At 42.1% G+C, this 25816-nt stretch overlaps 1 protein-coding gene across 1 annotated transcript in view; it reads right to left on the reverse strand.

Annotated features, from left to right (window-relative positions):
* Window positions 1-25816, reverse strand: part of LOC137342339 (C-type lectin domain family 10 member A-like) — a 46266-nt gene that overhangs the window by 12601 nt on the left and 7849 nt on the right. Inside the window, exons 4-9 of the mRNA XM_068006277.1 lie at window positions 23184-23264; window positions 17830-17907; window positions 13837-13914; window positions 12867-12944; window positions 9399-9544; window positions 1676-1788 (exon numbers count right to left, since the gene is read on the reverse strand). Of these exons, the coding sequence (XP_067862378.1) occupies window positions 1676-1788; window positions 9399-9544; window positions 12867-12944; window positions 13837-13914; window positions 17830-17907; window positions 23184-23264 (574 nt within the window). The remainder of the gene's footprint in view (window positions 1-1675; window positions 1789-9398; window positions 9545-12866; window positions 12945-13836; window positions 13915-17829; window positions 17908-23183; window positions 23265-25816) is intronic.

Below are 25816 nucleotides of genomic sequence, written 5' to 3' on the forward strand. Positions count from 1 at the left end.
CTGGTTGGGGAATCTAGGACTAGGGGACATAGCCTAAAAGTTAGAGCCAGGACTTTCAGAAGTGAACGTAGGAATCACTTCTACATGCAAAGGATTGTAGAAGTTTGGAACTCTCTTCTTCAAATGGCAGTTGATGCCAGCTCAATTGTTAATTTTAAATCTGAGATTAATAGATTTTTGTTAACCAAAGGTATTAAGGGATATGGGGCGAGGGTGGGTATATGAAGTTAGCTCACAGATTAGCCATGATCTCATTGAATGGCGGAACAGGCTCGAGGGGCTAAATGGCCCACTCCTGTTCCTATGTTCCTATGTTCCTGCCCGCTTCTCTCAGCGATAAAGCTGGCGCACGAAAATCGGCCTCATGAAAGAACTTATAGTCAGATCAGTCACTCTGATGAGTTAACCATCTGTTGATTTAAAGTTGTTCATCTCTACTTAACTCTGAAACTTGCATCTGCTGTTGGAGTGATCATGTCCCTAGAATATTGGGAAAATAATTGGTGTGGTCGCTGTCTGGAGTGACATTGTAAATGCTTTCAGCAAAATTTCCTCAGATTGGCTTTTTTATGGAATATCATCAATGTGTTCTTTTCGAATATGCGCACAGACAAACAGAAAGCAAGTGAGAATAATTTTTTAATAATCCTGGAAAGATGGCAATTTTTTGTGATATTTTCCAATCTGAATGCAAATTGTGTAAACAACAAAAACAACTTGCATTGATACAGCGCCTTTAATTGAGTAAAATGTCCCAAGGAGCTTCACAGAAGCGATTATGAAACAAAATTTGGCACCAGTCACATGAGGAGCTATTAGGACAGGTAACCAAAAGCTTGGTCAAAGAGGTAGGTTTTAAGGAGCATCTTAAAGGAGAAGAGAGAGGTTGAGATGTGGGAAGGTCTAGGAGGAAATTCCAGAGCTTAGGACCTAGGCAGCCGAAGGCACGGTCATCAATGGTGGAGCAATGAAAATTGGGGATGCGTAAGAGGCCAGAATTGGAGGAGTGGATCTTGGAGGATTGTAGAGCTGGAGAAAGTTATAGAGATAGTGAGGGGCGAGGCCATGAATGGATTTGAAAACAAGGATAAGAATTTTAAAATTGAGGCGTTGCCGGTTCGGGAGCCAATGTAATTGAATGGAACTTGATGTGAGTTAAGATATGGGCAGCAGATTTTTGATGAGCTCAAATTTATGGCGAATGCCAGGTGCGAGGCCAGCCAGTAGAGCCTTGTAATATTCGAGTCTAGAGGCAACAAAGACATGGATAAGAGTTTGAACAGCAGATGAGCTGAGGCAGGGGCCGAGACCAGCGATGTTGCAAAGGTTGAAGCAGGTGGTCTTGGTGATGAAGATGATATAGGGTCAGAAGCTCAGCTCATGGTCAAATAGGACACCAAGGTTGCGGAACCACCTACCTGGTCTCCTGTGTTTCCTATCAAAGCCTCACACAGTTATTTGCTGCATGGATTCTGTGAACTTCGACCTCCATTATCGGAAGGATAGCTTTCCGCCTGTGTGCTCTATAGCCCACGATTTTCCTGTCCATTAAAGTGAACGGGAAGGCAATCACGGGTTACCGAGCATACTAGCAGTAAACCCCCACCATTTGTCCAAATATTAATAACTCTTTAAAACGAGAGCATGCTGTAATGAACGGAATGCATTTACTTACATTGGAGTGCTCGAATAACTTGTCCCGTCTTCCCAACGCCACACACCTTCTTTGATCAAGTCAGTGAGTCCGATCCAATAATACTGGGATTGTGCTCGCTTAGCAAGGAAATCCTGTGATGTAATTGAATATACAATTACTTACGCCAAGTACAAAGATACCCAATAATGAATGTCAATAAACACAGGTGGAGAAATCCGTTTTGGGCGGAATTGCATCAGCAGGGCGTTATTCGGACGCCTGATATTCAGTTCCCTTGATTAAGATTTTAATTTAAATAAAAAATATAGCAAATAATGATAAGCCAAATTTAGGTATGCCTTATCTGCTGTTGTGAATAATGTCAAAAAGTCGATTGTTTCACCCAGATATTAAGAGTTCTCAGTCCATCCCTTGTTTTTTCTGTACAATTGCCCTTAAAACGCTGCTCGTTTATTTCAAAAGACTGGGGGCAATACAGTTAATTCGAAGGACTCCAAGCATTAAAGTGTTATGAACGGTTGGGTTTTATATATATACTACTGGATTTCCTGTGGTGTCACACATGGTAAGTTGGAGAAGAAGGTCTCTCAACTCCCCTCTTCTGTTGTTATTGTGTTGCTGTTTTGTATTATTTGTTCTCTGGATGTGGACAGCATTGACAAGGCTGTATTATTGTCTACATCTCTTGTTCACTTTCTGTCACTCCTCCTTTGCTTCTGTATCTCTTTCCTCTTCTCTATTACTTGTCTCCCTAACTCTTCTGTTTGCTTCTCTCTCCGGGCTGTTATGCTTCTCTCATTCTCTTTTTTTCTGCTTTTCTTCTTTCCTTTCCTTTCAGGTATGAGAAAGTGGGTAGCATAACAGAGTGTGATGGGAAGTAGCTCCGATGATGGCTGCAGTTTACATATTACAGTTGTGATTGTGCAGAAAGTCTGACCTGGAGCCTTCAGTGACTGGCTTCCCGTCCCTCCCCCAACCTCTTGTATTTCCTACACTGCATAATCTAATCATGTCCCCAATCCCTTTGGCAACCCACTATCCCCTTTGCTTCCTACCATCCATCACTCTCATCACTACCCACTCCTCTTTCCCATTTACCTACCCACTCAGCCTATACATCTCCTCCCAGTTCACTCTGCTAGCATTCCCCTCATGCTTAACTCTTTATCTTCAATTTCCACCTACTCCCTGCAAAGGTGGATGAAAATAGGCCACAAGCTCTCTCATGCTCATCCTCATGCTGTATCCATCGTACCCTCGCTTTCATACCCTCTACACGGATCTGTTTCCCTCAACGAGACTTGTTTGCTTTCAAAATTCTACGTGCTAATTTTTAAAAAGAAAAAAAAATCAAATTTGATGTGGAAAGACATACTGTGTCACTCTCTTTAACTTGGATTCTCTGTCTTGTTTTTCAGCTGTCAGCAATTATAATGTATTAGATTAATCGAGTAGATCAATCTAAATTATATAGGCGTGGATGCCAAAAATAAATTAACATGTTGGTTTTATTAATATCGACAGAAAATACATGCAGTTCTTTATGTTTTATATGCTCACAAGTAGGAAACCCATCAGGGTCTGTGAACTGCTCCTATCCAGGTGAGTTCTCAGCACTGAATACTAAGGAGCTACTGAAATTGGTCCAGATTTATACATCCAGATGAACAGTTTCTAAGCAATATCGGATAACTTGCTCTGAAGCTATCATTCTAAGATTATTGTCATGTGATCCATATGTGTCATAAGCTACTGCACCAATAGGTGACAATGTTGCATCACATATACTTCAATCTGACTGGAATGTAAAGGAGCTAATTTCTTATCCATATAAGATATGATAACCTTGCATGATCGTAAACATTCACACTTTTCCATGATATTAGTAATCAAAACTAGACATTCTGTTTTCATACTAGGCCATAATTCTTTGTTGAAATCTGCTTTCTTCTTCAATTGCCTTTAAACTGACACCTCCTTGCTTGCTTAGCTTGGCCTGCAGAATCTTGTCGATCTAATCGAAACCATGTGTTAGCCTGTATCACACAGAACAAATTCATAATACAGAGGTATTAATACTTCTGTATTGTTAAGCTATGTTTCCTTATTTCACACCGGATGTTATGAGCCTTCTGCCAAATCATTGCCAATGTCCGCCTATAGTTTCTATACTTCCTCCTTGACTATAGTCCTCCATGCCAACTGTCCCAAATACCCTTTAGCTTTGCCAAGCTGTTAACCTCTTATATTATACACTATCCTACATAAAGCTTACATTTTCTAACGGTCAACAAAATACAGCGACATAATTAGAGACTTCTGCTCGTGGTCTTTTTCAAAAGTTACCTAAAAGGAAGACGCAGAACACTTTGAAGTGGAATATCCATGGAGGTTCCCCATCTCCCACTATAATGTTGATGGAACATCAGTGGAAACCTCAGATAAATGGTATAAACAGTCATGTACATAATTTCTCCAGGGTCTCTGCCAATCTTCTACCAAAGTTACTGCGAGTAATCGGGAAATTCCAGTGGAAAATACTGGTGTTTGTCTCTCGCAGTTTAATATACTTACTGAACTTTATACAATACAAAACAAAAGCTATGTCATTTTATCTCGTCTTTGTCTCTGTATTTCTCACACACACATAAAAACAACTTTCCTGTTTAGAAAATTCTTTATAAAACTGAATAAACGTTTTGAAATTTATCTTCTAGGTTTTCTTCAAATAATTTTGCAAAACAGCTGAACAGAACCGGCCAAAAGTGAAATTCAGCAGTTCAGCTGACGAAATAGTGTTTATGCAGCTTGTGAAATCGGGAGCGCATTCTGTATTCAGTGGACAGAGGCACAGCTCTGGGAGAAGATGTCCACTTCACTGATTTGAAAGAGGCTGAGGAATCAAAGCAAAAATTTCAACTAAGGCATTAAAACACGAACATCGAGTTTACATCGAGTCTACATCACAGAAACAGGCCATTCGGCCCAAATGGTCCATGCTGGCATTTATGCTCCACAGGAGCCCCTTCCCTCCCTACTTCGTCTAACTCTATCAGCATACACTTCTATTTCTTTCTCCCCCGTGTTCTTATCAAGATTGCCTTTAAATGCAACTATGCTATTTGCCTCTACTACTCCTTGTGGTAGCGAGTTCCACATTCTTACTACTCTTTGGGTAAATAAGTTTTTCTTCAATTTCCTATTGGATTTATTAGTGACTATCATATATTTATGACCTCTAGTGTTGGAATCCCCCACAAGTGGAAATATTTTCTTTATGTCTATTCCTGTTAAACCATTTCATTATCTTAAAGATCTCCATCAGGTCATCCTTCAGCCATCTCTTTTCTAGGGAAATGAGCCTCAGCCTGTTCAGCCTTTCCTGAAAAGTATATCCTCTCAGTTCTGGTATTGCCCTTGTGAATCTTTTTTGCACTTTCTCCACTGCCTCTAGATCCTTTTTATAAAATGGAGGCCAGAACTTTGCACAGTACTCCAAGTGTGGTGTAACCAAGGTTCTATAAAAGTTCAACAAAGTACAACTTCCCTGATTTTCAAATCTATCCCTCTAGAAATGAACCCCAGTGCCTGGTTTGCCTTTTTATGGCCCTATTAATCTGCATCGCTACTTTTACTGATTAATGTATCTGTACCCCAAGATCCCTTTGCTCCTCTACCCTATTTAGACTCTCATTATCCAAGCAGTATGTGGCCTCCTTATTCTTCCTACCAAAAGGCACCACGTCACACCTATCTATATTTAAATTCATTTGTCAATTACACGCCCATTCTGCAAGTTTATTAATGTCTTCTTCTATTTTGATGCATTCTTCCTTCAATTTAACTATATTCCCCAATTTGATGTTATCCACACATTTTGAAATTGTACTTCTGATTCCCGAGTTCAAATCATTAATAGAAATTGTGCACAAGAATGGTCCCAGCACCAATTCTTGTGGATCACCACTTCCCACCTTTTGCCAGTCTGAGCAGTTACCATTAACGCCTATTCACTGTTTTCTGTTTTGAAGCCAGCTTGCTATCCATTCTGATACCTGCACCCTGACTTCACGTGTTCTGCCCTTAGTCATGAGTTTACAAGCCATGAGACCTATTGAAGATCCAAATATATTATATCTAATACATTACTGTTGTCTACTCTTTCTGTTACTTCTCCAAATATTTCAATAAGGCTGGTCAAGCATGATTTTCCATTCTGAAATTCATGCTGACTACTTTTTATTATATTTTCGTTTTCTAGACGTTTTTCCATTTCATCTTTGAGTAAACAATCCATTATATTTCCTACCAACGACATTAAGCTAACTTGTGTATAGTTCCCGGGACTTGTTCTATCTACCTTTTTAAATATAGAAATAACATTAGCTGTCCGCCAGATCTCTAGCACTATTGTCTTTTCTAATGGAATTTTATATATATGTAATAGAGTTTCTGTTATCTTTTCCCTAACTTCTTTTAATATGTGCTTTTAATGTGTTTCAGTCATCCCTACTACATCTGGCTCTTCGCTACGAATTATTGCCTCCAGTTCCCCCATTTCGTTTTGGACGCTCTGCACATTGCTGTACAGGCAATTCAATTTGTTGCTAATAATTGTTCCCCTCACTTTATTTTTAACAGTCATCTTGTACTTATGTTCTACAGCTGTATCGGTTCCCTGGCCGTTCATGTTACCCTTATTCCTTACCTTGGTCTGACTTTTACTCTCATCTCCTATTTCTTTTATCTTCAGTCTTATGCTATTTTCACCAGATCCCTCCTCCAGTCTTAGTATAAAATCCTATCCACAGCCCTATTTATCCTTTCCACTAGAATACCAGTCCCATTCTGGTTCAGGTGAAGACCGTCCCAGCGGCACAACTCCTTCCTGTCCCAGTACTTGTGCCAGTGTCCCGTGAAATGCAACCCCACCTTCCCACTCCATCTTTCAGCCATACATTCACCTTCCTGACCTGTCTAACCATAAGTCAATTATCGTGTGGCTCAGGTAGCAATCCCGAGATTACTACTCGTCAGGTTAAGCGAATGGGCAAAAATTTGGCAGATGGAATATAATGTGGGAAAATGTGAAGTCATCCACTTTGGGAGGAAAAATAAAAAAGCAAAATATTATTTGAATGGAGAAATACTACAAAATGCTGTGGTACAGAGGGATCTGGGTGTCCTCGTACATGAAACAGAAAAAGTCAACATACAGGTGCAGCAGGTAATCCGGAAGGCGAACGGAATATTGGCCTTTATTTCTAGGAGGATGGAGTATAAAAGCAGGGAAGTCATGTTACAACTGTACAGGGTGCTGGTGAGACCACACCTGGAGTACTGCGTACAGTTCTGGTGCCCTTATTTAAGGAAGGACATACTTGCATTGGAAATAGTTCAGAGAAGGTTCACTAGGTTGATTCGGGGTATGGAAGGGTTGTCTTACGAGCAAAGATTGAACAGGTTGGGTCTATACTCATTGGAGTTTAGAAGAATGAGAGGAGATCTTATTGAAACATACAAAATTCTGAGGGGACTCGATACGGTAGATGCTGAGAGGATGTTACCCCTCATGGGGGAATCTAAAAGTAGGGGGCATAGTCTCAGAATAAGGGGTCGCCTGTTTAAGACGGAAACGAGGAACAATTTCTTCTCCCAGAGGGTCGTGAATCTTTGGAATTCTTTACCCCAAAAAGCTGTGGAGGCTGAGTCATTGAATACATTCAAGGCTGAGTTAGACAAATTTTTGATCAGCAAGGCAGTCAAAGGAAATGGGGAAAGGGCGGGAAAGTGGAGTTGAGGTAAAAATCAGATCAGCCATAATCTCATTAAATGCCGGAGCAGGCTCGAGGGGCCAAATGGCCTACCCCTGCTCCTATCTCTTATGGTCTTATGGTGTCTCAATGCAGAGACATTTCCTGCAGATGTGGCAATCCTGGACAGTCTCAGTGTCCCACAAACTCCCGACCCATAGGCTAAATTGCCATTTCTAGTTTTTATTTATTGATTGATTTATTAGTGGTAATTCAATTCTAGATATAATGCAATTACTTGAGTTCTAGATTATATTTAGTAGGTGGATTTAGCTTGATTTTAGGTTAATTTGTAACAAATTAGTCTTGTTTTTTTATTAACTTATTTATTTTAATATTCCCTTAACTCCTATTTATTATTGATGCATATCAGATTTTTATTTAATGCAACTCGATCCCTTTAATGTTGGTGGTATCCTCTATTTAGTTAATTTTAATTTTATCTGCATAATTCTAATCAATTACTCTGATTATTTATTTATACATTTACTTATTTACTGTTGCCCCGTAGTTTAAATTACTAGCACCTCCTTTCCACTACTAACCAGTGAATTCCCACGCTCACCAAATTCCTGTCGTCACTCTGTTAAGTAAGTCATTCCGTTTAGTCGATGACTCACTCTCACCAACCTCTGCGCTTAAAGCTTTATTCTAATGATTGATGTAATCATGTTATTCTGAAATATATAATACTTCATTTTTTTTAGGCTCAAATCATATTTGGAGATTAGATTTCAGTTAGTTACAGAGGAAAAATGGATGCCAAAAACTTTTCCCAGAAAGCATTTTAAGTGTTCGGTGGGGAAAATATAATACAGTGCCACCTAGTGGCGTAACACGTCATTGTAACAGCTAAGAGTTGACATTTTAATGTTGCAATTCACATAGCAAATATTTGCTTTCAGTGTAACCTGTATTCTATACAATTAAAAACAATTATATAGATATAGTTATACACATAATTCTTCAGATGTTCAACTCCGCGATTAATATGTGGGAAATAAAGATATCCTTCAAGAATATGTAATTTTTCAAAATCTGTGAATATATATTCTACTTTGTAACAGGAATCCATTTAGATACTGCTGTGAGATCTTGGTGTGGATGTGAGTATTACGTCCCTTCCGAACTTGCTCTTCAGACAACAAATAGATTCCTCTGCTCTTTGAGGTAAACAGATCAATATCTAGCTTTCAAGGCCAACTCGAATAAAGATCACACACTGAAGGAAGGGAATGGAGAAGAGCCGGGCTACAATGGTGGGGAGTAGGGGAAAGAATATGGACGGGGACATACGTGTGATTTCCATTTTTTCTGCATGGGCACTTGCTTTTTGTGTGCATGAGGGGTTTTTCCATTTGCTTATAGAGGAAATTGCATTTTGGCATATAGGTGTTTTGCATTTTTATGTAGAGGGTCTCATATTTTTGTCTGTGGGGGAAGTTACATTTCTGCATGATCTTATGCCGCCCACTCACTGCTTTTGACGAGTGCAACCAGCCTTCCGCTCTAACAGACTGGACATATCTGACATACTCAATAGCAAAGCACATTGATGACCCGCACAATTGGTGTCCCCTGCGTGACTAATTTCGGCAGTACAGTTTACACATAGAAACACGTATTTTGGTTTCCCAACTAATTAGTAGAATTACAAAGATATAGTTTCCTCTAGAATTATGAGAAATAAAGTTATGTTCGATATTTTAATATATCGCTTAATTACTTTGACGAGAGAAAGTGACTAAATATTCAACATATCTATGTAATAAAGCAACCAAGAATAATTATCCCATCAAAGAATTTGAAGTTCGCAAATATAATTCCAAAACCTTCTCACCGAATATGTAAAACGTTAGGTAAAAATGCCTTTAGAATTATTTTCAAATGGTACATGAAAATAATATTAAGGAGAATACATACAATACCTGTTCAGTCATATTGTTAATCACAACGATATTCGATTGGCTTGATTGGCAAAATGCTCTTGCTTCCTCAAAGCTGACCTCCGAAGTCGAAAAGAAATAGCATTTCCCAGCAAACAATGTCCATTCTACCTGACAGTGTTTCCTAGCTATAAAACCAATAAGTACATTTGTTAATGTCAATCCATATTGTGCTTTATATAATGTTGATTTCATCCTTAATCTCCCTCCTAGTCGACCACCTTTTATTGCTATTGCGTCCTTCAGAGGTTTCCTCTCTCATTCTGATATCTATATAATCAATTCCGATAGGCATTTTTAGTGCTTCTCTCGGTATTGTTATTATGTGTTTGTCTCTTTCGTACAACCTTTATAACCATCTAACCGGAACTTCTCCTCTGCATTTATGTAAGGTAGCGCTTTCCAGGTAACTAACAAAGAGTTAATACATAAACAAACGTTTCACCTCCTGGGCAGAAAATTTCCACTTGCTGGTAAAACTTAGCTGCTGGGGGATTATTCTGATAGGCTGTGTATTGTCGCAGCCAAGGGACAAAGAAGTGAGAGTGGCTAATTGCAGAGTGTGGGCAGATGGTAAGGGAACCTCATCATGATTTCCTCTGGCCGGTTATTCGAGAAAATTCACCCATGCCTTACTTTTACATCTATTAAGCTTTCATTAGATATATGGGCTGGAGGAAAACTTCATGAACACATTTGCCAAGTTGTTTCATATAACGATCAGAGCAATTCTTCCCCAGAACTCCTTCATTGTGAACGCCATTCCCAATTTTCCTCCTATGCCCCACACTGTTTTCTGAAAGTTTGAATATGCGGAAAAAAAGTTGTTTTAAATCTTATCGTGGCCTGTGTTGTTCGAGATGATTTTTGTTTACATTTAAATGCTGCAATTATCACGAGAGTTCTTTCGTTCTACTGCTGTAACTTCGGCGGAACCTTCGGAGAAATGGCGTAAACAGCCAAACGCGGCAGTTTAGGCCGCTTCTCCTGGGTTTCTGCCGAATTTACGGAGGGGGTCGGGACAACGCCGCAGAAATTCTCCCCCACAACATTACTGTAATGATAGATTCAATATTTTTCCTCAACAATTCACAAAATGACTATTCCCCATACAAAACCAGCCCACATTGGCTATCTTGGCTCCAGGTCACGACTCTATTCTAGAAAATTCTGTATTCATAACTTCTTAAACGAACAGAAAAATAATCCCATTATTTTGCTTACGATGTGTAAGCAGTTTTGCTCTCTAGACCTGTGATCACAATTCAAATTAAGGAACCAAGTTAAATTCATCTTATTGCTTCACCTTTCTGCACTTTGAACATTGGAAACTATATTTTGATCTTATCGGATAAATCCTAATTTTATTTTTAAAATGGTTAAACAATTGACAATCGGAGCAGGGTCCATGTGGTGATGTTAATCAACAGTAATTTATGCCTGGCGTGGGTTGGCATCAGTTTCACAAGGATCACTCATACAATGGCAAGTAAGGAAAAAAATTGTCATCCGTCACTGTAATTCCATCAGTTACGCAAAGAGGCTATTATACGAATGCATTTGATGCTCTCTGTTATCTTTTGACACCGAATAAAGTTAATTTTTGGTAAGGGATTTATGTTTTTGAAGGTTGTTGGTCATTGTGCCTGCAGCAACAACTCTGTTTTAAGAGTATTTTAAATATGACATGTTATTTAACAGTTTGTACAAATATTATCAATATCATTGTCAGGGCTAAAGTGGTCAAATGTTTAACATAGAAGCCGTGAAACTACCGTGCGCAATACTAACGCTTAACTCGCCGCCTGAAATTCAGATCTCCCTTGTTTCAGCAGAGGCGTTAACTCCAATTAATTGGTGAAATTGGACATGAGCATGGACACAAAACAGGCGGAATCACTTTTGCCGCCCGATTTACGGTACGCCCGATATTCAGTTCCACTGAAGTCAATGGAACTGAATATCCGGCGGAGGGTATAACGGGCGAGCGATGCGACACCGCCCGCCCATGCCTAATTTCAACATTGGAAATGTTTTCAAGTGTTTATTGTGCATTTGGTAGTAATCACGTGCTACCTTTTATTATCAAAACAGAGATATAAAAATATTTAAGTTTCACTATTGTCCATTGTTATAGCCTGACAAACCCCAAGTCCTTTCACCTTAAATGTCACAGCCCTGGATCTGGAAACAGATCGGTATTTGTGTTGAGGACAGACTGAATTTACTCCCAGAATAAATGGATTCATGGGTCGAATGACCGCCTTCTGTAATGTAAGATTCTACGATGTGCAGAACGGTTGCAACTCCAAAGAGGGAGTACAGAGAGTTATTACCTAGCATGGACCCATTCGAAAAACAGCACAATTCTTTTCTGACCTTTTTCTGCAATCTCCCTCATGAAAAAAGAACATAAAACTTTCTCTGTTCTCTGTTAACATTCATGTTAATGTCTTCACGTAACTAGATAGGAGTCAGTCACACCCCACCAAAAAAATATAAATTGTAGAAACCCTACTCATATATTGATTAATAGTGAGTTACCTTTATTATAGGAAAAAAAACGTTCACTGGATGGAGAGTAACTAAGTTGAAGACAACAGGCAAGCTATTATAAGATTTTCTACCGTATTCGCGCGAGAGAGCCACGCATTTCGAGTTGAATACATTTTTTAAAATCACGTGATGGAAATCCGAGTCCCAGAGGGGTACAGATTTTACACACAGGACATTCAGTGAATTGGGCAATGTGATACAGGTGCAAGAAACAGAATTACTCCGCATTTCCGTTTAATCAGTGCTAGCTCTGAATGAAGGGAAGCATTGATAGGCTTGCCCTCAGATTCAGTTCACGAACTACGTTTAGAAACAGGAGTAGATCATTCAGATCATTCAGCTCGCCGAGCCTCTTCCACCATTCAATTAGATCATGGCGGATCTCTACCACAACTCCATTTACCCGCCTTTGAGCCATACCCCTTGACACCCTTAATAAAAAATCTGTTTAGCTGCCACTTTGAGTCATTTCAGTGAAATAGCTTGACAGCGGAAATTTACATTGGTTTTTAATACAATCTCTGACAATCCCGCTTCCTTTAATGACGATAACCCCATATTTAAATCGCTGTGTATTGTTAGAATGCTCGGAAGCTCTAGATAGTTGCCTCAGACAGGTATGTTAGCCACAAGCTGCACTGGCGTCGTAACACTATCTCCGTTCGCAGTCTAACCAGGCAGAAGCTCGGGCAGAGTTCCTTTTCCAAGGCCAGTTCATTTTAATGCTAGGACAGATTGTGGGACTGGATAACATAGTTGGTTATGCAGTTGCCTTTCCTTTCTGGGATCTGGGCTCAAATGTAACAAGATCAGTGAATTAAAATATAATATGTTAAGATTTCTTCCCTCCGTGAAATTACTCCGAGCCTTCATTTCTTGCTTGGAATATTTTACCTTTCAAACGTTGTATTTCTGCATGAAGAATCGCGACAGAATTCTCTAACTGCTTCACGTCGGCAGGAATTTGGGAATCTTAATTTTTAAAAAAACATTGTTACAGTTATAAAATTGTAAATTGATATATTTTATACTGTGGTTACTGTTTCCCCAGCCCTGCTCAATCAGTTATGTGTTAGGAAGCAACGGCTGCTGATCATTCAAAATCATGGTTGCAGATTTTTAATCTTGCTTTTCATGTAATTGCTTCCTAATTATTTCAGCATTCGAACAATTTAGATTCCAGCGCAACCTTACTCGCAGAATTGACAGGATAGATGCCGTGGTAACTGGAAAACTGTCATATTGCTTCTGTATCGGATGCTGTTCTGAGGGAGGGACTGAGACACTTTCATGGGCCGAGTAGAAGGTGCAGTGATTTGTTTTGAACCACTTTGTACTCGACTTAGAGTGTTAAATACCCAATACTGCGATTTGAAAACAGCAGTTCATTTTAACAACCGTCGCGTTAAATAGCATCGCATTTCAGAAAAATAAAAACAAAAGCTAAACTAAATTCTCTAAATGACTTATCAAATGATTTTTACGGTGAGTTATAAAGGATTGGGTGAGGAATTATGGCGTGGGTCGGTGCAGAGTTGCATTCTACGCCACATGGTTTGCTGGTTTTCCGTAGTCATTGCACATGGGTGTATGTTTGGGTCACTATCCACCCCTTCGAAAGCAAAGAAATACTCCCATTCCATACTGTCCTCAGAGAATATAATATCGAGACCATTGCGAATAAAGTTTCGGTATTTTGCGTCTATGACATATTCAGTTACATTCCTGACCTCACTTAGAAACATTTCATAATTTATTTAAAAATATGAATAAATAAAAAGAAATCTTCAGCTGGTACAGATCTGCATCCATAATTGTTGAGTCCTAAATACTTTTCTTTTACGCCACATTCGGAATTCTTTACCGTTTAAAGCCTTCAGCCCGTTGTCAAGCACCGTGATAGAACCTTGCAATTGCGTTATCTTTTCAGGAATCTGCAAAGCTTAGAAACATTAAATTAATGTTAGATAACTGGGTCATTTTGTAATCTATAAATTCGCTAATTATCCGGGAAAGTATTATGGTGAAACAACCAAAATATGCTGTGAGGTATTAGCCTACAATGTAGTGCTATCTGGAAACAGTCATTAACCTCTTGCGGTTAATCACTGTTAAAATAGGACTGCATAATATGCTAATATCGCACAATATTCTGTTGGCTATTTTAATGAAGGCAATATTCCTAAATTGCCTAAATTAATCGTTAAAGTGTTGCAACTTTATACCAATCATTACCGAGTTCGTATGCTAAGATCGCACCAACAATTTTACGCACTTAACATAAATCTTTTTCGAAAGTGCAATCATCAAATGGTAATAAGTGAGGAACAAATCTGAAGCCAACGAATCCGAAGCCAGCAAAAGTTCCTGAAAATGTCATGTGCGAAACGTTCTCGTGAAATGTTGCGGGTGACTCATTTGCAGCAGTTATGTTCGAATGAAGGGATTTAAGGATCCATCCGCCATCCCGTGAAAAAACGGCCCACAATCACGGCAGGAGTCAGCTCCTTCGCGATATTGGAGTGAGGAGCTGAGCAGGTGGAGTGAGTGGCTGATCATGCCAGATTGGACGAGGTCATCTGAGTAGTATGATTTTAATATGCTTCCTCTGAGTTTTCCACAGCAGGGAGAGCTATGGTTACAACTATTCCGTTGCGGAATAGGGAGCACAGCAGCTCTTAAAGGGCTGCAGCTCCTTTCAATTACAGGCGTCTGTTCCTTCTGACTGCTGGAAAGAAGGTGAAGTGTCACTAAAGGCCAAGTGCCTGATCTACCCGCTTTGATAAGAAGATGCTGACTATGTTGCTAGCGGAGGTGCAACAGCGGAAGGTGTACATTTTAAGGGCAGCGTAGATCCCTGCTCTTAGAGTCAATGCGCAGCCAGCAAGGCCAGAATAGACAAAAGAGTACCTGCAGTCTCCAGCGGTAGGTGATGGCAGTAAACAAGGAAGATGTTCTCTAGCCCAGGAAACACGGCAAAGTACGTTTGACCATAATTGGACTACTGACATGAAACAAATGTCTATTGTTTACATGCTATTAATTGAAAGTTCTGTCAATCAATGATCATTGCATCGATTTTCTAGACTGTACATCCGTCTCTTCCTTTTTACGGTCCTCTTGCTCTTCATTTGGCAAGGCTGTAGGCGGACTTTCTGGTCGCCTGGCAGAGCATTTCCACCTGCATATTGCTAAATTATGTAGAATACAGTAGTTCTGCTTATTATCTACGGCACAGGACTGATCTTACCTGACAATGAAAATCACTGTTTCAAAAACTGTACAATCTGTGGGAATTCAGATGGAGGCATGAGTCTTGTTGCACTTCATTTAAATCTTTGTTTAGGAGTTCCTCGTTGTTGTTCATAGCCATAACTCCGGGAGGTAACCCTGGTCCCCCAGCTACCTGCTCATTGTCTGTTAACAAACATTCTATCGATTATGCTACATTAGCTTTTATATCTTACACCTGAATTTGTGTAAGAAACGTTTTATGGAATACCTTACTGAATTCCGTCTGAAAATCAATATAGAATACATTTATTGTATGCCCTTTAGTCACAATTAGTCACTTCATCAAAAAAAGTTATTATATTTTTCAAACATGACTTGCTGTTAACAAACCTGTGTTGGCTGCCTTTGATTATCTCACGCATCTCCAAATACTCACTAATTACATCTTTAATTTTGGATTCTAAGAGTTTACCGGCAAGCAACATTAGTTTAACAGATCCATCCAATCTACCTGCTGCTTGAAATAATTGCCTAATTATCACGGACAACCTCACGATGCTCCACTTTTCCAGCTTCCACCCCAACCACGTCAAAGAGGCCATCCCCTATGGACAGGCCCTGCGAATATACAGGATCTGCTCAGACGAGGAGGAACGCGATGGACACCTACAGACGCTGAAAGACGCCCTCGTAAGAACGGGATATGATGCTCGACTTGTCGATCGACAGTTCCGACGGGCCACAGCGAAGAATCGCATAGACCTCCTCAGAAGACAAACACGGGACGCAACCAACAGAGTACCCTTCGTCGTCCAGTACTTCCCCGGAACGGAGAAACTACACCATGTTCTCCGCAGCCTTCAACATGTCATCGATGACGACGAACACCTCGCCATGGCCATCCCCACGCCTCCACTGCTCGCCTTTAAACAGCCACCCAACCTCAAACAGACCATCGTTCGCAGCAAGTTACCCAGTTTTCAGGAGAACAGCGTCCACGACACCACACAACCCTGCCACGGCAACCTCTGCAAGACTTGCCAGATCATCGACACGGATACCACCATCACACGAGAGGACACCACCCACCAGGTACATGGTTCATACTCCTGTGACTCGGCCAACGTTGTTTACCTCATACGTTGCAGGAAAGGATGCCCCGGAGCATGGTACATTGGCGAGACCATGCAGACGCTGCGACAACGGATGAACGGACACCGCACAACAATCGCCAAACAGGAGGGTTCCCTCCCAGTCGGGGAACACTTTAGCAGTCAAGGACATTCAGCCACCGATCTTCGGGTAAGCGTTCTCCAAGGCGGCCTTCGAGACACACGACAACGCAAAATCGTCGAGCAGGAGTTGATAGCCAAGTTCCGCACCCATGAGGACGGCCTCAACCGGGATCTTGGGTTCATGTCACGCTACACGTAACCCCACCAGCAAAAAGGGGGAAAAAATTTATATGTTTTTTAAAATTCTCTCTCTCTCTCTCTCTGCCATTTTGAGTTTCTTTCTGCCTGCCTGTGTAATAGATACAATGTATATCGAGTGTACTGGGACGTGCTGTTCTCCGTGACTGGCCTGTTTGAATAACAACGACACCTTTTGATTGGTGTGATGCTGTCCCAACATAGTATAAGATATGCGATTTGAGAACCTTTTCATTCATTCATCTGACGAAGGAGATAATCTCCGAAAGCTTGTGATTTTAAAATAAATTTGTTGGACTATAACCTGGTGTTGTAAGATTCCTTACATTTGTCCACCCCAGTCCATCACCGGCATCTCCACATCATGAAATAATGCTAGCACAGTAGACTGCTGTAAGATTAAGGCACATTGGTTGCTACTGGGATATTGTATAGTTACCTGCATTATTTTGATCCAACGAAAGCCCAGCACCTGTACGTTCATAGAATGGAAGTCTTTCCTATTGATATATGCCATGGGGTAGTTAGGGGTTTTGATGGCCCTCCACTTTAGGGAAACCTGTCACCCGGTGTAAGTGTTGCACCATCGCATGCTGTGATGGCTTGAAAAGATCCAGCCGTGTCAAAGTTAATTGCTGTGGTGATCTTCGGAGCAACATTTAGGATCATCTTCTTCTTGAACATGTCTGTGGGTCTGGCTCCAGTGGATGGCATAACTTGAGGGCAACCTTCCACATCAAGCAGAAATGGGGAAGCCAGATCTACAAAAACATTGCCAAGTAAGTGTATAGGTCTGGAAACTTGGGTCCTGGGTTGATTCTGTGTTGGTACCAGATGCGTGAGGTCCAAGTTTACCTGCCTTTCCTCACTCTGCCTGCTCTCCTGTTCCTCCTCAAAATCCATAACAAACATTAGAAGACCCAATGGCATAACCATGCTGGACAAGGTGTCCAAGAAGGAAGAGAAGGGGGTCAGAAAGAAAAAAACAGGTGACTATAGACCTTAGTTTACGGTCAGTTGTGCGTATTATCACATAGCTTTTCTTCCATCAAGAAAATTAACAACTGTAGAAATATATAGCATTACATAGAACAATGACTAGATTAATCATCTTCAAAGTTTGACATTCATAATCACAATCGTTTGAGTGAATGGTCAATTTTCGTTTATTACTTGTTTCCAATCTTTACCTTTCAGGCTTTGCAGTTCAGTATTCAAGTTCTTGATAGAATCTTGTAAATGCTTTATTTCCTTCGAATTCTGCAGATCTTGAAAAAAATCAACATTATTAATTATACAAAAAGAGAATACTTACAATTCAACCAGTATGGGTTAACAAAAAACTAACCATCCATTTAACAATTGAGATAAAACGTAACGGGATAGATTTCCAACTTGCCAAGCAAGCGTAAAACTGTTGTTGTGGATTGGCTGCCCATCATAAAACCAAATTATTGTCATACCTATTGATCACTAAATTGGCCTCACACGGTAAAGTGCACAGTATGTCTAAGACATGCACCCGAACATGGGGCCCAAGGCTTGCTCCAAATTGGGCCATGGGCCTCATTTCCAGAATGCCGGTGAGCTGCGGATACCCATCAAGCATTCTGATGCAGCTCGCTGGTGGCGGCTTGTCCAAAATTGGCTGGCTCAGACACCCAGTCCATCCGCAGGTGACCTGGAGAGAGGGGGTGGGGAAAGTGAAAGGAAGGGGTGAGCTGGTTAGGCAGCAGAAGATCTGGAAAAACTGAGCACATCATCCGCGGTGCCCAGAAACAGGCTAGGCCACTGATTAGCATATTCAAGGTGCCTAAAGCCTGTTTCAGGTGGGCGCCCCGGGCACATCTGGTGTTTGGAGGGGGGTGGGGCGGTTAGTGGGTCAGGCGTGGGAGATTCCAATTGGAAATTGATGCCCCCTATGTGAATTTTATGCCTAAAAATCAGGCGTGATTGGGACCAAATTTCCATCCGTTGATTTCAATGGAAGTGGAAATCGGATTATTTCCATAACTAGCGGTCCATCCACAATGTCAGATTTACTCCAAGTGAAAATCTATCCCTCTGTTGGCAAAATATTCGAAAGCTCCGAGGTTTAATGCACACAGGAAAAAAACTCGATGGGGGTTAAATTGCATAACACCCGAAAATGGGCACGGGGATCGTGGTACACGATTAACCCACGCTCCTTTATTGCGTTGCAGGCAGCACATTATATTTCTGCTGCCTGCTGTTTTGCATGATTGCAGTATGCAGCAAGCACTACCTTCACTGTTAATTGGCTGCATGCATCAGCAGAGGGCCCAATATGGTGAGTGGCTAATGTTACTTAAAGGCAGCCTGCACCTCTTAAAGGGGAGGTGCATTGTGGCTGCAAGAATTAGTGGAAATGGTTTGAAAACTTAATTTGTGCTGGATACTTTGAGGAGTGGCTGAACATGCGAGAGAGCATGTGCTGAGGTGTTATGATAATGCACTGTAGGCCTTTGTGCAAGAGCTGGAGAGAAATCCTGTATCCACAGGGGGGCAGGAGGCCGTGGAGACATATGCTCAGGGGGCAGTGAGAGGAAGTAGCGGAGCAGGTCATTGTCAGGAATAGAGCTCCAAGAACATGGATACAGTGCAGGAAGACATTAAATGATCTGACACCAGTTGTCAAGGCGAGGGCGTACAATTTTCAAATGGCATATCCTACCAACTGCACCATAGCCTCATCCACTGCTCAATTAACTAAATCCCATCACCGACCTACCAACAATCTCTATCAATCGGTACTCACCCTCACACACTTAGCACTGTTGCAAGCCTCACACCCACAAATTACAACCTTCACATACTAGCAGCTATTCAACAATGACAGCCAGATCGCCCAAACATATTGCAGGACACTCACTGTCAGACTTCCCTCTTTCTTGCAGGAGAAGATGGCACATAACAGGAGGCAGCAGCAAAAACTGGAGGGAGACAAGCATGTCTGCACGTTTTAACCCCCATGGAGTGTTGGCCGTCATTGGATGGGCTGAGGGCGTGGCCACTGACGGCGCTGTAGGGATCGATGATAAGAGTCTCTGCAGTCCTAATCCTCCTTCTCTCTTCATACTTCTCCTTCATCCCACATTCGCTTCTGACTCACAAGTTGTAGTTGGTGTAAGCACACACTCCGTACTTTCTCCTCTCCCCTCACCACAACCCAACTCTTGTCCCATTTTTAAAATTTCAGAAGCCCAATAACTGGAACCTTTCCAGTAAGAGGAGGACGAGGAAGAAGATAATGATGATGAAGAGACACTGTCACCCAATCATATACTCGCTGCTACCAGCACAGAGACTGACACTGTGTGCACATTAGAGGACAGGATAGAGGAGAGATCTGTACACGGTGAGACACCTAACAAAAGTGTGCAGGAGTCAGGGTAGGGGGAAAGGATACCGCAGGTGCCAGCTCGCCGAGAGCGAGGTCCCACACTAGTTCTGGTGCAGAGGAGTTAGATGAGGGCTGCGATGACCCACGCTCCAGAAAAAGGCTGATGGGCGTACACAACCAAATGCTTGGTGCACTGGAAAGCCTATCAGAAAGCCTGCACTCAATGTCAAGGAGCATGAAGGACTCCAGCTTCAACTTGGCACAGAGCTTTGTGCAGAGCTTGGAGCCCATCCTTTCCAACATGGAACAGGTGGTCACCTCCATCAGCGCATCTGTGGAACCCACCATGATGCAGCGCCTGATGGTCAGTGTCAGAGCTTCCATTGTAGCACAAACAGCTTCCATCAAAGCTTGACTGCTGCATTGGAATCTCAGTCTGCTGCCTTGGAAGCTCAGACTGCTGCTATTGTGGCTTTGGGTCGCACTGTTGAAAGGGGCTTCCAGGGTGTCACAGCAGTCCAGAAATCACTTTCCAACAGATCACCAGGATGTTGAGCTGCACCCCCCACCCCCCCCCCCCACAGTGAGAGTGGCAGTGGCTCATTGGAACAGGAACCTGCTGTTCTCTGAAAGGATGACGGCATTCCTGCTCCCACCCCTGCCACTCCACCAGTGCCCTTGTTATTGCCTGTCAGCCAGCCAGCCCAGGCTGCTGCAGCTCAGGTCGAGATGGTGCAGTCAGAAGCTGGGCCCTCTCGGCCCAGAGCTGCTCGAGGTACCCCTCCAAGGCATTCTGTAATCTCTTCAATTGATGGTCAGCAGCCTTCCACCTGCCATGCTGCAGCCACCGGGGAAGCACTTCATAGGAGCAGTAAATGCACAGGGAAGACTGGCACTAAGGGAATGCACAAGTGCAATTAGTTTCATTTTGTAAAGATTATTTAATGATTACATTGATAAATTTAGATTTGAATTTGCATTTAATGGTGGTTTCTTTTTCTGTGGTGAACTGAGGGAGGAACCATGAAGTGTTGTCAGGATGAGGATAATGTGATGGTCACTTAAAGAGGAATGGTAAGGTGTATGGGACTGTTGGTAAATGGGGAGGTGGTAGTTGAGATTACCGGTAATCACTCATGAATAACCTGATCATGTAGAGCCCTGGCAGAAAGGAACTGTCTACATTGTAGCTTCCCTTCCTCTTCCTCTTCCTTCACTTCCTCTATTTCCTCCCCCTCCATTTCCACTTCCTCCTCTTTCTTGTGCTCCTGCTACTTAGCTTCTCGCCTGATGGGTGATGGCAATGATGTTCCCTCCTAATGGCCAGGTTGTGCAGATGCAGAATCCTACCACAAATCTCGATACCCACTCAGCTGTGTACTGCTGGGCTCCTCCAGAGAGTGCCAGGCAGCGGAAGCGTTGCTTGAGGACATCGATGGTCAGCTCCATAATGTTCCTTGTGGCAGCATGGGTCTCATTGTAGGCCTACTGTGGACGTGTGTATGGGTTCTTGACCAGAGTCATGATCATGTCATGAGGGGATAACGCTTGTCACCCTGTAGCCAGCCTTTGACTTGCTGTGCTGTGCTGGTTCAAATACAGGTGGAATAGAGGACTGCCGCAGAATGAAAGAATCATTATAGCTGCCAGTATAGTGGGCATTCACCTGCATGATGCGCTGCCTCTGGTCACACACAAGCTGCACATTGAGAGAGCGGATTCCCTTTCTGTGATGAATATGGCCTAGTTCAGACGAGGAGCACACAAGGCAATATGCATGCAGTCAATGACACCCTGCACCATGGAGAAGCCTGCAATCCATACAAAACCTTGTGCTTGTCTCAGGCAAGAGGGAATGAGATGTATGTGTTTCTCATTGTATAGAGAGCCTCAGCAACATCCCTTATGCAGTAGTGCACTGCAAATTGTGAGATGTTGCTTATATAAAGATGTAATAGAAACACATCTAGAAACTGTAAATATTATAAAGCATAGTCAGCACGGATTTCAAAAGGATAGGTCATGCTTGACCAACCTTTTTGAATTCTTTGAAGAAGTAACAGAAATGGTAGACAAGGGTAATGTAGTAGATGTAACATATTTGGATTTTCAAAAGGCCTTCGATAAGTGACCACATATTAGATGCATGACTAAGGTCAAAGCATGTGGAGTCAGGGGACAACTAGCAGAATGGATAGTGAGCAGGCTCCAAAACAGAAAACAGAGAGTAAGGGCTAAACGTAGTTACTCAAACTGATAAAGGATAGGAAGTACTGTTCCACAAAGAAAGGAGTCAGAGGCATAAAAGTTAAGAGCCACAGTCACCTTGACAGCCACAGGCCTGCTTTGAGGCTGCAGTTGTGTCTGCAGCAGTTGACAGATTTCAGTCATGACATCGTGTGTGAATGGAAGACATCTCATTCATTGGTCATCGCTGAAGTTGAGGTAAGAGAATTGCTCACCGAAGACCCGCGGTGGATATGGCCTCTTGCTGAGTGTCCTGCCCCTCGTCCTCCCCCCTCTTCTAGCAGCTTGTCCTGCTCTGCGTGGCCTTTCTTCATTCTCCTAGTCATGTTCAATTCCCAGAGAAAGCCCTACCAGGCCACTCATGTCTGGATGCAACTTCTTTCAGCACAATATTTTAAATGGCACAAAATGGACCACAAGACCTGCCAGACCACTCCCTGTAGAGTACTACAACTTTAACCAAGTATAGGAGACCTCCAAAAACACGTACAATTGCACAAGCACCAAGAACAAATAATCCAGCAACTAACCTGTAAATACTTCATGACCCCTTCGTAGTCCTTAATGCTGTTTAACGTCGTGTTCAGCTGTGCGAGGTAAAGGCAGGGCATTGGCTGGAGTATGGAGTTCCAAAATGGCAGCGGTGCTTCAAATCAGCGTTGCACACTCATCTGAGTCAGGATATGCCTGCTCTGCATGGTGCCGGTGTGCATGTGCAAACCCCTTTAGGAAGATGGCGTCATGCGTACTTCTCGTCTGGAGCGCATCTTGGACCGCATTTCAAAATGCCAGGTGGCCATGTAGCCAATTTAACCCCCTCAGCTGCTTGTAACTATCCGCACATGATCAGTAAGATATTTCCATAGGAAGCAAATTAGAATTTAATCATTAGTGCTATGTATTACGAAATGCAAATTGTTACCAATATCTTACCATAGCTTTTAATTTTCTGCTGTGAATTAAATGCAGTTATGTAGTCAAATATTTTCTCAGCTGGAATCTCTATCTCTGACTCTGGAATAAAGAAAATGTAATTAATACTCAAAAAATAGGATACTTATACACCTAATAGTCGACTAACAGGAGCCAGTTAATGTATGGGGGTGAAACTCAACCTCGGTGGGGGTAATGGATCGGACGCCGATTTTCCTTCACCCCCTCCCCGCCCGATTTTCCTTTCCATTGTGGAAAATCAGGCGGAGTGTATAAGAGGCAGATGACTCGCTAATGCTGTTTTGCGTCCCCTGCCAAAGTAGAATTTCACCTCATTGAGTTCAGCTTCTCAAGTGGAAATGGAACTTGAACAATATTCTTAAGCTTGAGGAGGAGAATGTTGAACAAAATATAAGAAAAATATTTTTGATCTACTAAGAACGTAAGGACACAAGAAATAAGAGGAGGAGTATGCCATACAACCCCTTGAGCCTGCTCTGCCTTTCAGTAAGATCATGGCTGATCTTCGACCTCAACTTCACTTTCCCGCCTGATCCGCATATCCCTTGATTCCCCTAGAGTCCAAAAATCTATAGATCTCAGCCTTGAACATATTCAACGAATCAGCATCCAAAGCCCTCTGGGATAGGGAATTCCAAAGATTCACAACCTTCTGTATGAAGAAATGCCTCCTCATCTCAGTCTTAAATGGCCGACCCCTTATCCTGAGACTATGCTCCTTAGTTCTAGACTCTCCAGCCATAGGAAACGACCTCTCAGCACCTACTCTGTTAAGCCCCTTCATAATCTTATATGTTTCAATGAGATCAACTCTCATTCTTCTAAACTCCAGAGAGTATAGGCCCATTATACTCAATCGCTACTCATAGCTCAACCCTCTCATCCCAGGAATCAATCTAGTGAACCTTCGTTGCACCGCCTCGAAGGAAAGTGCATCCTTCCTTAGATAACGAGACCAAAACTGTATGCAGTACTCCAGGTGAGGTCACACCAAAGACCTGTACAATTGTAATAAGACTTCCTTACTCTTGTACTCCAACCCCCTTGCAATGAAGGACAACATGCAATTTGCCTTCTTATGTGCTTGCTGTACCTGCATGTTAACGTTTTGTGTTTCTAGTACGATGACACGCAATTCTTTCTGAACACCAACATTTAATAGTTTTTCACCATTTAAAAAATATTCTGTTTTTCTATTCTTCCTACCAAAGTGAATAACCTCACATTTCCTCACATTATACTCCATCTGCCACCTTCTTGCCCACTCACCTAACCTGTCAATATCACCTTGCAGATTCTTTGTGTCCTCCTCACAGCTTACTTTCCCACCTCCTGTGGCATTGCTCCTCATAAGTAAGATGATACCCTGTTTTATAATGATAGCTGCATTGCAGGGTAAGAGAGGTACAATTAATTGTTTTGCTACCAGGGTGGCTTAATGAATAGACCGACTCCTTAAGATGAAAGAATCTAATTACTATAAATGCCGAGGTAAATTAAAAGCTAGTTGTTGTTGCTGGGATGTGTGCAAGTCGGCAATTGCTTGCACCTTTCTGGCTGCCACACTCTTTTGCTGCCTTATGATTTCCTCCACAATCAAGTTTGCATATACTGAACTCTCAACAGGGAAGCCCCCGTAGCTGTATAGTTTCCTACTGAGTTTGGGAGTCATTAACCTCTGTCTGACCAGATAGACCTTCACTCTGTCAGCTTGAAGTCCATCTCAGTAGCTCTCCAATGCAAAAAGAACCCCGAAATGTGCAACCAAACCAGAGATAAGGGCAAAAGATGTCTAGACAATAAACACTTTCAAAAGCCGAACTTCCGGCACCATTGGGGCAAGCCTGATCGTAAATTAAAGTGAGTGGAATGCGGGTGGGAATTATGGGATACCCGTGTGATATTATCCAGCCATTTCCATTCTATTTAAATGTCTGCACCGCTGCACTGTCAGGTGGAGAAATCGCTCTTCACGGAACTGGAAATTTTAGAGGCCCAAAACCCCATAATAGGTTTCAGTCTGACCTATGCACCGAAACTGAGCACCCCATCAAAAAAGAAGCACAATAATTCGGGATAAATTTACAATAGGGGAAATTTCAACCTATTTCACCTGTCGGGAAACTGACGATAGCGGATGCAATGCCAGTTTTACCGCGTCCGAGTTTACCTTCCATTGAAGTCAACGGAGAGCAACATTACATGGGGTGTAAAACCGGCGTTACACCCGAGCCCGCTGGTTTACCACCCCGCGAGTTAGGTTATTATGTGTGTGTGCGTGTCCACGTTAAACACACAGAAAAATCATCGGACTCTAGAAATTGTGTTCTTAGATGGAAGTCATTCCACACATTGAGGAAGATTTTCAAGTTACCGCCTGGGCCTAATACTGGCGTTGCGGATGGGCCACCCAGTATTGAAAGTGCCAGATTTTCAATGAAAATGAGAATCTGACAGTTTCTATAAACGGCAGTCAATCCTCAACCTCGGCTTTATGCCTGGGCAGCAAGTTGAAAATCTACCCCATTGTGTCTGTATCAGATCTCTGCTAGAGCAATCCAAAACTAATCCTACTGTCCCACTTTCCCCAGCTCTGTGTCTCCCTCTCTTTC

The sequence above is a fragment of the Heptranchias perlo genome, chromosome 25 (assembly GCF_035084215.1).
Source record: "Heptranchias perlo isolate sHepPer1 chromosome 25, sHepPer1.hap1, whole genome shotgun sequence".
NCBI lineage: Eukaryota > Metazoa > Chordata > Chondrichthyes > Hexanchiformes > Hexanchidae > Heptranchias > Heptranchias perlo.